At 42.0% G+C, this 12,648-nt stretch overlaps 1 protein-coding gene across 1 annotated transcript in view; it reads left to right on the forward strand.

Moving 5' to 3' along the window:
• The first annotated feature begins 5,383 nt into the window (after positions 1-5,383).
• The window catches only part of LOC143285047 (universal stress protein in QAH/OAS sulfhydrylase 3'region-like), an 18,698-nt gene continuing 11,433 nt past the window's right edge, over positions 5,384-12,648 (forward strand). The window contains exon 1 of the mRNA XM_076592236.1: positions 5,384-5,538. Coding sequence (XP_076448351.1) covers positions 5,481-5,538 — 58 coding nt within the window. The 5' untranslated portion in view covers positions 5,384-5,480. The remainder of the gene's footprint in view (positions 5,539-12,648) is intronic.

A 12,648-nucleotide genomic window follows, 5' to 3' on the forward strand; every position in this document is an offset into this window, starting at 1 on the left:
CCACACCCGCACCCCACCCCCTTTTTTTTCTTCTTTTTTTTATGCATAAAAAGACCATCCATCATAGTTTTTGACCATCCCATCATAGTTTTTTTTTTCCTATTGTTAATCAGATTTCTTACCGTAGCTCTTTGCACGTGCATGCACAGAAAGCACACACACACATACACACACGCGCGCGCGGCCTCTGTCATCACATTTTTGTCCTTGGCATCCGAACCTCCCACACTCGCACACACGCGCGTCCATACTAGGCAATAATATGCGACATTTTTTAAGTTTCTTTTATCAATGTTGCCAAGCACTTAGCTTCAGATACTGTTTCAGATAGCGCTCTTTGGCTTCAGATACTGCTTCACGCACAAGCTGGATAGCAGACGACGTTTTCGCAACTAACCCGCCAGACTTCAATGGCTCACGCAGAATGTGTGACGCCATTTCCGGTTTGAACGCAAAGCCGCTTACGCCTTTTTGTCCTCCTCGCCAGACAACCCACTCCTCCACCCGCGTCGCAGTACGCTATTGGCTGAGCTGGAATCTGTGTTTCTGCTCCACCCTATTCAATTAATATCTCGTTTGTGGGATCAGTAAACAACAAGTATTATACACTGGCAGAATCGTTGCAATTCCATCTTTTGATCTATTCAATTGGTGTTTGCCTATGGTAAACTGATTTAACGCAGTTTGTAATTTTCCGCAATGAGCTCGCTAAAACTGACCCATTTCAGGTGACTTAAATTAAGATTATAAATTCATCTTAAATAATCAACACTTCATTTCATACTCATTAGAAAGTAGGCAATGAGCTCTTTCTTATCCGACGTAAATCGGTTCAGGAATCATTTAGAAATCTATCACTGAACACCTTGTAAGAAACACAGTTGTTGTCGGATTTGGCTTGATTTGAGCTGATCTGCTTTTCAGCACACGCGATTGTCTTTGCAGTCCGCTTAACTTGCATAAATTGGCAGAGTGAGTAATGAGTGGTCACTTCATACCTGAGCCAGCCTGTGGCCAGAGCCTGCTCTCTTTCTCTCTTGCTGTGTCACAAGCAGTGTGTGTGTCATGTGTGTTCCCACAATGGCTGACATCTCGCTATGTATCACTGTAAGTACTAGTGTGTAGAATGTGCTGATGATTTGTAAACTGTATTCTTCGACACAGTACTTGTGTTCATATGAGTATGTTCAGTTATTGCTTTGTTCAGTTAATTCTTTGTTCAGTTATTGCTTTGACATGTAGTCACAGCTCGGCTATGATTGATCTAGAAAATCGGCATGTCGTCTTATGCTCGTAGCAGTAGTGTCTCTGGACACTGATAGTTTGTTCGAGAATATTCTAGTGAGTGCATATTACGTGTTCTTTCTCATTTGCTGTCACTGATGAAGGTTACAGTGTTTCACTGATTCTCAGTACTATAAGATGTGTGTAGTATTCTGTCATGATTACAAGACAGTTTTGGATTAATATCAGTTATTGGTTAAAACCACCTGATATGTATCAGTCAGGAACATATATATAAATTGTAATTTAGTTATCATGCCCTCTCCTATACAGCTTACTCCAGTATAGTGCTACATGATAAACTGATTCATTTGAGTCACTTTGACACAGTATAAGCTTTACCTAATCTATACTGTCAGTGTACTTTCACTAAATCAGCATAGCTTCAATCATTTTAACTGCACTATTTAAATGTATTAGAAATGTCATTTGATGTCAGCATTTGGTCTTCACACATATGCATTACGTTGTTACTTATCCCAAACCCGAGTGATTGTCTTTCCATGTAATATGTATACATGTGCTTTACTATTCACTTGTGACGACATGTTGTGCTAATGACAATTTTTTATGTCATTCCAGGCACTGTCTTCTTCTCTTATTGTCTTCTCCTTTATGTCTTCTTTTCTTATGTTCTTATAACTATTGTAAATAAAAAAAAATAGAAAACCCTTTTGTGACTGGCCTCTATATGTTCCTGACCTGTGCGCGGGGATTCTTGTCTATCCTTTAATTCAGTAAATCATCATTTAGTTAGTTCTTTTGTACCGTACCCTTGAATAACCACTCGGTTCAGTACACGGCTACATCTAGTTAATGATTTATTTTATTTATTTATTTATTTATTTTTTTTTTACATTGTATATTTCGGATATTTCAAATAAAGAATATATATTGCTATCTTATACTGCCTTTGCGGTTGACTGAATTTTATCGTGTGTGTGTGTATGTGTGTGTGTGTGTGTGTGTCCGGTGTGTATGTGTGTGTGTGTGTGTGTGTGAACTGATCTATGTACGCCACACTACTGTGGCAGACTCGCACATCTTCTAAAAACAACACCAACAACAACACACGTAACTTGAAAGCAGATCATGCCTCAGTGACTGGTTACTGCAGGCATGCACACAACGCCCAACACCCAGTACTACCTGCCGCATGTGAAAAAACCTGCACCTGCCGAGGCCGTCCAACACGTGGCAGTATCTGTACCTGTGGGACTCTGAGCGTCGGTAGGCGAGAGAGTGGGGAAGGGACTGCACAACTCCTCTTCACTAAAAAAAAACAAAACAAAAAAAACAAAAAAAAACGTCACCTGTGCTGGTCAGGCAACCAGGCTAATGTCGGAACGAACACACCGACAGATAAGCCTGCCTGCCTACTCATCCGTCGGTCCGACGGGAGACTCCGTCATCACACCCAACACGCCCGTCGGGCCTAGACAGCCAAGCCTAGGTGAGAATTAAAACAAAATATCAAGAAAAAGAAAGAAGAGAAAAAGAGGAAATAATCTAGCAACTGATCTCTCATTTCTTCATCGTCGATCTTTAATATATTCCTTTTTTTTTTAACTGTGTACAAAAAGTACAGATGATCAGATGTAGCTTCCACCCGCTCCAGTCCCCCTCCACCCCTTACCGCCCACCTTCCACCCTCACCTTCTCACCTTTACCCCCTAAACTCCTCCTCCCCCACCACCATCTCCTACCCGCACCACCCCCATCCTTCCAATCCGTCACAGTCATGACCTGCACTGCATGATAATAATGTTGATAATGATAATAATAAGAATAAGAATATTCACCCAGACACTCATCAGACTCCACTCCGTAGAACAACGAAACCCTGACCCACAACTAAAGACCCAAACACACAGAACGACATGACCTTAAAGGGCACTGCTTGAAGGAGCGTGAAGCTGGTTGGTTGTTAAATTAAACTCCCTCTACCGAAGAAGAATTTGACCAAGAGAAGCTCACCACAAGCACGTACGGCAATGGTTGGGGGTCGTCAAAAAATTATATAACTGCGAGAACAGGACTGAAAAGCTCGGGGCTAAGCTAGAGGCTACCACTACACAGCCTTTGAGCCTTTTCAACATTAACAATGGTACTCTGTTGAGGTCCGTTGAACCCGATTCAATGGTTTCCCTTGGACTACGTGAGGGGAACATTGTGTACCGCTTGCTTTTGTCATACGTGTCACAGTCAACCAAGCGTGGAAATGTTCAGTTGTTGTTGTTGTGTTGTTGGTGGTGGTGGTGGTGTTGTGTTGCTGTTGTTGTGTTGTGTTGTTATTGTTGTTGTGTTGTGTTCTATGATGTTTTATTGTATTGTATTGTGTTGCGTTTTGTGTTGTATTGTATCGTATTGTATCATGTTGTGTTGCATTGCATCGCGTCGTCTCGAGTCATGTCGCATTATTCTGTGCTGTATCGTGTCGTGTCTTATGCCACGAATATATATATATATATATATATATATATATATATATATATATATATATATATATATATATATATATATATATATATATATACAAAGGAAAAGAGAGATTCAAGATTCAAGATTCAAGATGGTTTATTCAATTAAGGCCATAGGGCCATGAATAGGGGGTAATAACAGTTTTACATGTGTCATTGCAACTGGTAATAAAAACAATACAACGTCATTTACAACAAACTATCAGTGAATCTAAGAAATGAGTGTCTCTCTTAATCGCGGTGCTTTATAAAGGTACATAGCAAAACTACGTATGATGTTTTCATCGTTAGATGCCATTAATAAACATAACCGAAACAAGCATGGATTTATATAATATTTGGGGGGAATAAAATGGATTCGTAAGTCAGTCAACACGGGACATTTTAAAACAAAGTGAATTCATCCTCTCTTGATTCCTTGCACAATGGGCACAATTGTTCAGAATGTCATGCTGCTTTGTAACGATATCTGTGTGTGTTTACTTCAGAGAAGAGAGAGACACACACACACACACACGCACGCACGCACGTACACATACATACATACATACATACATACACACATACATACTTTTCCCTCATACATACATACTTTTCCTTCCTACATACATACTTTTCTTCATACATGCATATATACATACATACATTTCCTTCATACATACATACATACATACATACATACATACATACATACATACATACATACTTTTCTTCATACATACATACTTTTCTTCATGCATACATACATACATACATACATACATACATACATACATACATACTTTTCCTTCATACATACATACTTTTCTTCATACACACATACACACATACTTTTCCTTCATACATACATACATACATACAACATACATACATACTTTTCTTCATACATACATACATTTCCTTCATACATACATACATACATACTTTTCCTTCATACATACATACATAAATACATACATACTTTTCTTCATACATACATACATACATTTCCTTTATACATACATACATACATACGTACATACATATACATACGTACATACATACATACATACATACATACTTTTCCTTCATACATACATACATACATACATACATACATACATACATACTTTTCTTCATACATACATACATACATACATACTTTTCTTAATACATACATACATTTCTTTCATACATACATACATACATACATACATACTACATACATATTTTTCCTTCATACATACATACACATATACTTGTCCTACATACATACACACATACTTTTCCTTTATATGCACATACTTTTCCTTTATACATACATACATACATACATACATACATACATATACCAATACAAACATAACACGAAAATTACTCTTACACAGTGAGCAACACCGCCATATTATTTTGGAAGCCACCACCACAGGTCGAAACAGCTGACAACTTAAATTCCCAAACCCCCACACTATCACACACACACACAGAACCTTCCGGAGACGTCGGTAATTTTGATTGGCTTCGGTTCACGAAAGCCACCCAGCAGAGCCTGTAGCAATGGAGCGTGCTGTAGCAAGGCTATTTGCTGCGTGTGTTTCTGACTGAAACTCGAAGCCTCAACTTTTTGGGTTGCGTCTGACTGTCCGTCTTCGTCTGTAGTCAGTGACAAACTGTTGATCGACGCTCTACGAACTAACTACCGCGGTTAAACGTGAACGTGAAAATTTACCGAGTAACATGTCGACTGTGATCATCTGCGTTGACAACAGCGAGCACAGCAGATATGCTTTGCAATGTGAGTAGTATGACTATTTTATGTGTATATATTTATATGATAGTTATATACGTTTTAATGCAGAAACTAGAAAAAATGCAAACAATAGATAGATATTCATTGATATCAAGAGCAATGTAAATCTCCAGTACATAGTAGTACGACTTTTGATTATTCCCACGAGAATAGTTTTAATGTATTTTGAACTCTGAACTGCAAAATTAGCATTCACTTTGTTTAATAATTGGTATGGCTGAATGCTTATTGCTTGCTTCTTGTTGTTTTTCTTCTTTTTTTTTCCTACCAAATTTTTACAAATCATTTTCTGTCTTTCTGACTCTCTCTCTTTGGTTTGTCATTTGTTTATCGGCTATTTCCTTTCATTAATTATATTGTGTGTGTGTACATATAATTATGCGTGTGTGAGGGCATGGTGTAAAGAAGCTTTCAGCTTATCCATTCTACCCTCAACAAAACATTTGTCATTCTCTCTCTCTCTCTCTCTCGTATGTGTGCCGGTGCCGGTATATATGTGTGTGTGTGTGCACGCATGCATACGCGTCCGCGCGCGCGCGCGTGTGTGTCAGTATTTGTATGTGTGTGGACGTGTGCATGTAGTGCGCACGTTTTGTTGCTGTTGTTGCTGTTTTGTTGTTGTTGTCGGTGTGTGTGTGTGTGTGTGTGTGTGTGTGTGTGTGTTGTCAGGTACTAGTACAGGCATGCGTGTGTATAGACTCACACGGGCGCAGGTATACCATATTTATATCTACGTACGTGTGCGCGTGTTTGCCGGTAAATGACATGTGCCGTATATGTGTAAGTAACATGTGGTGCTGCAAGCACTGAGAAACTATTGATTGTTTTTTTAAATCCCATTTCTCCTCTTCCTCTGCGGTGTAATGTTTGGGGACGGCGGGGAAGGGTGTGGGGGTTGGGGGGGGGGGGGGGGGGGGGGGGGGAGAAGTGCGTGCATGCTGCCAGTGATGTTACACTGTTTCACAACAGTATAGCGAATTCAGTTGTACCTTGTTCATTCCACGTGTCAGTATGCTTGTTGTTAATTAAAACGGGCTTAACTGATACCGCAGAGAAAGCGCTCCGCTATGTAGATGCACATTATTCTTATTCTTCGTATTATTATCATGATTACAGTTTTTCTCAGTTCTTCTTCTTCTTGATTATTATTATTATTATTATTATTATTATTATTCGACGGGACGGTTGGCCTTCGCCGCTTAGTTTTGTCGGCCAGTTCAGTCGGACTGCTCTGCTGAACTTGTGCTCTTGCCTTGTTACTTCTCCCTCTCTCTCTCTCTCTCTCTCTCGATTTCTCTGTCCACCACACGTTTATCATTTATTTTGTTTCACTTTATCTATATTTCAGCTTATAGTTTTGTTCAAAACTCGTGTGTGATCACGTTTTAAACTTCTAGTTATGATGACATCCGTCAAATATTCAGTATGTACATGTATCAGGACAGGACTTTTATATAAGATTTTCTTGTTGTCCTGTTCATCTATGACTATCTGTGTTGTATTGTGACATGTTCCGAATGGCATACTGTTTTAAACCAGAGGGGAGTTAGGTATGCTTCTTGTTGTTCTAAAAATAGAATTATAAAGAAAGGCGGGGTGGGGGTGAGGTGAGGGGGGGGGGGGGGGGGGGGGGTTGGGGGGAAGGGGGTTGTCCTATCTGTGCCCTTTATCACGCCACCTTTTGTGTTCTGCTCTCATTCTCATGCCCTGCTGATCCTTGTATCCTATTACTCTGTGCATTTGCTCTGTCTTACGTGTCTGTGGAACTGCATATTGTTGTTGTTGGTGTTGTTGTTGTTGTTTTTAGTGTGTTTGTTGTTTTGCATGTCTGTTGTGCATGTGTGTGTGTGTGTGTGTGGATGTGTGTACGTGTGTGTGTGTGTGTGTGTGTGTGTGTGTGTGTGTGTGTGTGTGTGTGTGCGTGCGTGTGTACGTGTGTGTGTGTGTGTTTTACATTTATTTGCATGTTTGTTTATCTATTAGCATTATTGTCTTTTTATTTTATTTTATTCAATTCGTTTTTATCTATTATTATTGTCATTACTGTTTTTTCATATAAATAAATAATCTCTTTTTTTTTTCTTTTTCTTATTTATAAATTTTCTTCTTTTCTTTTTTTCTTTTCTTTTCCCCCTCAAAGCCTGACTACGCGCGTTGGGTTACGCTGCTGGCCAGGCATCTGCTTATTTCGCAGATGTGGTGTAGCTTATATGGATTTGTCCGAACGCAGTGACGCCTCCTTTGAGTAACTGACGCTGCTACTGATACTGTGTATCTACTCAGTGTCCTGGCGCTGGTTCCAAAGTTTATGTCTTCACTACTCCTCCCCCTCCTCCTCCTCCTTTCTTTTATTTCCTCCAGGAAACGGTGTCTGTGTTAACTTAGTTACCACCAACTTTTACACGTCAATTCAGTTTTTAGCAACCTGGAACCAGTTGCATTGCTTGGCTCTAACTTTATGACAGTTACACGTGACTAAATGCCTACGTTGACCGAACTAGGCCATTGGTCAGTTCTATACTGACACACAGTTAGTAGCGGGTTATACTGCGATCATACAAGGCTTTTCCGTCAGAGCAATGCAACTGGCTCCTGAATTCCGCTGAGAGTGCATCGTTTTTTGTTTGTTCTTATTTTATTTCAGTCAGGTACTTTCTGTGGTTTTTGTGTGTGTGTGTGTTTTTTTTAAGAAAGAATTATTATCTAATGTATTTACGAATCTGTTTATTTTATTTTATTTTGTTTTATTTCATTTAATTTTTAACTCACTTGTGTAAACAAGTGAGTCTATGTTTTAACCCGGTGTTCGGTTGTCTCTGTGTGTGTGTGTGTGTGTGTGTGTGTGTCCGTGGTAAACTTTAACATTGACATTTTCTCTGCAACTACTTTGTCAGTTGACACCAAATTTGGCATAAAAATAGGAAAAATTCAGTTCTTGCCAGTCATCTTGTTTAAAACAATATTGCGCCTCTGGGATGGGCACACACACAAAAAATAAAGAATGAAGCCTAATTATATGCAAACTGCATTTACTGTTATATTTATATTTTTTGTATTCTCTAAACTTGGCACTTTGATCTGATATTCTGACCCAACAGCTAGAGCAGTCATTATTATCATTTCTTGTTCAAACAGGAACTTCTTTTGCTAAGCGTGGAAGTTTTATTTATTTTGCAAACGTTTTGGTGCAGGTAGCAAAAAAGGGAAATTACTCTGTAATGCTAGGGGAGTTAATTTGCTTTAAACTGATCTTTCTCATCTTAAACATTACATTTTGAAACAAGAGAGGCAAGGCCTTCAAGACTCACTTGTGATGCACTTTTTAAAAAACATCCAAGCTTTTTATTTATTGAGTATAATTTCAGAATGTAATGTTTAAGATGAGAAAGATCAGTTTAAAGCAAACTAAGTCCCCAGCAGAGTAATTTCCCTTGTTTTACTGTCTGCACCAAAACGTTTGCAATAAACAAAACTTCCATGCTTAGCAAAAGAAGTTCCTGTTTGAACAAAAAATGATAATAATGACAGATCTTTTGTTGGGTCGAGTATCAGATCAAAGTGCCAAGTTTAGAGTATATAAAAAATATAAATATAACAGTAAATGCATTATACTCAATACATAAAAAGCTTGGATTTAAAAAAAAAAAAGTGTATCACAAGGGAGTCTTGAAGGCCTTGTCTCTCTTGTTATCTAATGTCATACACACGCACACTGTACGCGCGCGTAAACGCCCTCACTCTCTCAAACATACACACAAATACACGCACGCACGCATGCATACATGCACGTGCTCGCACGAATACACACACACGCGCGCGAGCCAGCGCAAGCACACACAAGCACGCGCGTGCTCGCACGAGTACGCATACCCACACACACGCATGCACGCGCAAGCACACGCACATTCAAGTGGGAGTTTCTTTTCCAGTGATTTAACATAGTTTATTCTGGAGGGAGGAAAAAAGAACACACCCACACACTCAAAAAACATCCAATTGAAAAAAAAGAAAAGAATTGTGCATGAATGCTATCCCAACTTCTTCAAAAACTGGCTCACAAATGCGGGCTTGAAAGACACCTTCTCAATCCAGGTTTTGAAAGAATCTTTGCAAAAGCACACGACATCCAAATAACCTGAGGGTGAAAAAAAAAACACACCAAAAAAACAGAACCCCCCAAAAACACACACACACACACACACACACACACACAAAAATTAGAAAAAACAATGCTGTCATGGCAAGGGTAAAGTCTGAGGTGATATATAGCTATGGGAACTTCCAGTTCTAGTGCTGTCACAGTGTTGTTGAACAGTGTGTTGCACGCCTTTATTTTTCGCTTTTGTGTGTGTGTGTGTGGGGGGGGGGGGGGGGGTTAGGGCGGGGGTGAGAGAGGGGTCGAGGGGTAGTCGAGGAAGGGGTCTAGTCTTTTCAGTACGTTTCTCTCTCTCTTTTTTTTTTTTTTTTTTTGTCCCAGTCGAGTTTGACACACTGCCCTATAAACACCACCACCACCCTCACCCACCCACCCCCACCCTCCTTTCACCTCCCCATAGCTCTACCTTCACCCACCCACTTCTCTCCTTTCACCCCTTAGCTCCCCCCCCCCCCACACCCCCCCATAATCCCCACCTCCTTTTCCCCTCCCTCCTTTCTCTCTCTCTCTCCGACCCACCCACCCACTCTCTCTTTTCAGTCTATACCTCCCTCCTTCCTCCCCCTTCCTCCCCCCCACCTCATTCTCCCTCCTCCCCCACCCCCTTTTCCTCTCCTTCCTATCTCTCTCTCCGACCCACCCACCCACTCTCTCTTTTCAGTTCATACCTCCCTCCTTCCTTCCTTCCCCTTCCTCCTCCCCACCTCTCTTCTTCCTCCTCCCAACCTCCTTCCCCCCCAACCCCCAGCCCCCATGCCCGCCACACCATCCCTCCTTTCACCCCTTACTCCCTCCTCCTTCCACACCCCCCCCCTTCCCTCCTTCCCCACCCACCACACCCTCTCTCTTTTCACCCCTTACCTCCCTCCTCCTCCTCCTCCTCCCCGCCTCTCCCCCTTCTCCCACGCCCTTCCCTCCCTCCCCAAACCCCCCACACAACTCCACCACCTGTGCACCAACTCCTACGGGTTTGGTTTTTTTTTTTTCGTTTTTTGTTTGTTTGTTTGTTTGTTTTGTTTTGGGGAGGAGGGCCGGGGAGGGGGATGGAGGGGGATGAAGGGGGTGGAGTCGTAAGGGAGGTACCATGGAGGGCGTCGAAACAGAAACAGACAGGCAAAGGAAGAGAGAGAGAGAGAGAGGAGAAAGAGAGAGAGGGGGGTGAGGGGGGGGGGGGGCGGGAGGAGGGAGAGACAGACAGACAGACAGACACATACAGACAGACAGACGAACAGACAGACTCTGCAACAAGAAGAAGAAGAAGAAGGCGAAGAAAAAAACAACAACAGCATTTAGTCGGTTAAAAGCAAGCTCATTATTATTGCCAATTAATTGTGGGCTGACTAAGCGCGTTGGGTTACGCTGCTGGTCAGGCATCTGCTTGGCAGATGTGGTGTAGCGTATATGGATTTGTCCGAACGCAGTGACGCCTCCTTGAGCTACTGAAACTGAAACTGTGGGCTGCACACAGTACTCTGATCTTCATGTTTCAAAAACAGAACAACACGACACAAATAGAATGTTAGTTTAAAGTACAAAATAAAATAAAATAAAAAGAGAAAATAAAAGAAATTATAAAAAAAATAAATAAGGCTGAATTATGTTTAAGCATTTTCCTGCCCTGTTATTGGACCGCACGTGTGTCACATGAACATAGGTCAAGGCCAGACTGTGACAGATGGGAAAGAGAGAGTATCAGTATCCGTAGCTCAAGGAGGCGTCACTGCGTTCAGACAAATCCATATACGCTACACCACATCTACCAAGCAGATGTTTGACCAGCAGCGTAGCCCAACGAACGAGAGAGAGAGAGAGAGTGGTGGGTGTTTTTTGGGGGGTTGGAGTGGGATATGGTGTGGTGGTTGGGGTGGTGGGGTGTCTAGATCTGGGTGTCTGTGTATACCTTTCATCAAAACTTTTATTGCGTGAAAGAGGGGGTGGGGGAGAAGGAGAGGGGGAAGGGGTCAGTTGAGTTTGACGCAGGCAAGTTTTTAGTTTGACGGAGGAATTAAACAACCCATTGGGGGAAAAAAACAACACAACCAACACCACTTAAGGTTGTGTTCTTCATGGCTTAGGTCTTGGTCCGGTGGGGGATATGTCTATGTTCCTCCAGGTCTACGTTACCCATTCCCCCCCAGGTCTATATAATGATTATGTTCCCCCAGGCCTATGTTCCCACAAAACAATTTTTTTTGTTGTTGTTAGTTGTGTGTAGCCTTAGGTCTATCTTCCCCCAGGTCAATAGTCCACCGTGTCTGTTCTCTCGGGTCTATCTTCCCCCAGGTCAATAGTCCACCGTGTCTGTTGTCCCAGGTCTATCTTCCCCCAGGTCAATAGTCCACCGTGTCTGTTCTCCCAGGTCTATCTTCCCTCAGGTCAATAGTCCACCGTGTCTATTCTCCAGGGTCTATCTTCCCCCAGGTCAATAGTCCACCGTGTCTATTCTCCCAGGTCTATCTTCCCCCAGGTCAATAGTCCACCGTGTCTGTTGTCCCAGGTCTATCTTCCCCCAGGTCAATAGTCCACCGTGTCTGTTCTCCCGGGTCTATCTTCCCTCAGGTCAATAGTCCACCGTGTCTGTTCTCCAAAGGTCTATCTTCCCCCAGGTCAATAGTCCACCGTGTCTGTTCTCCCAGGTCTATCTTCCCCCAGGTCAATAGTCCACCGTGTCTGTTGTCCCGGGTCTATCTTCCCTCAGGTCAATAGTCCACCGTGTCTGTTCTCCCGGGTCTATCTTCCCCCAGGTCAATAGTCCACCGTGTCTGTTCTCCCGGGTCTATCTTCCCCCAGGTCAATAGTCCACCGTGTCTGTTCTCCCGGGTCTATCTTCCCCCAGGTCAATAGTCCACCGTGTCTGTTCCCCCAGGTCTACATTATTCAAGGTCTCTATTCCCCTCCCCCTCCCCCCGGCCCCCTCGCCCCCATGTCTATATTCCCCC

The sequence above is a fragment of the Babylonia areolata genome, chromosome 8, assembly GCF_041734735.1.
Source record: "Babylonia areolata isolate BAREFJ2019XMU chromosome 8, ASM4173473v1, whole genome shotgun sequence".
Taxonomy (NCBI): domain Eukaryota; kingdom Metazoa; phylum Mollusca; class Gastropoda; order Neogastropoda; family Buccinidae; genus Babylonia; species Babylonia areolata.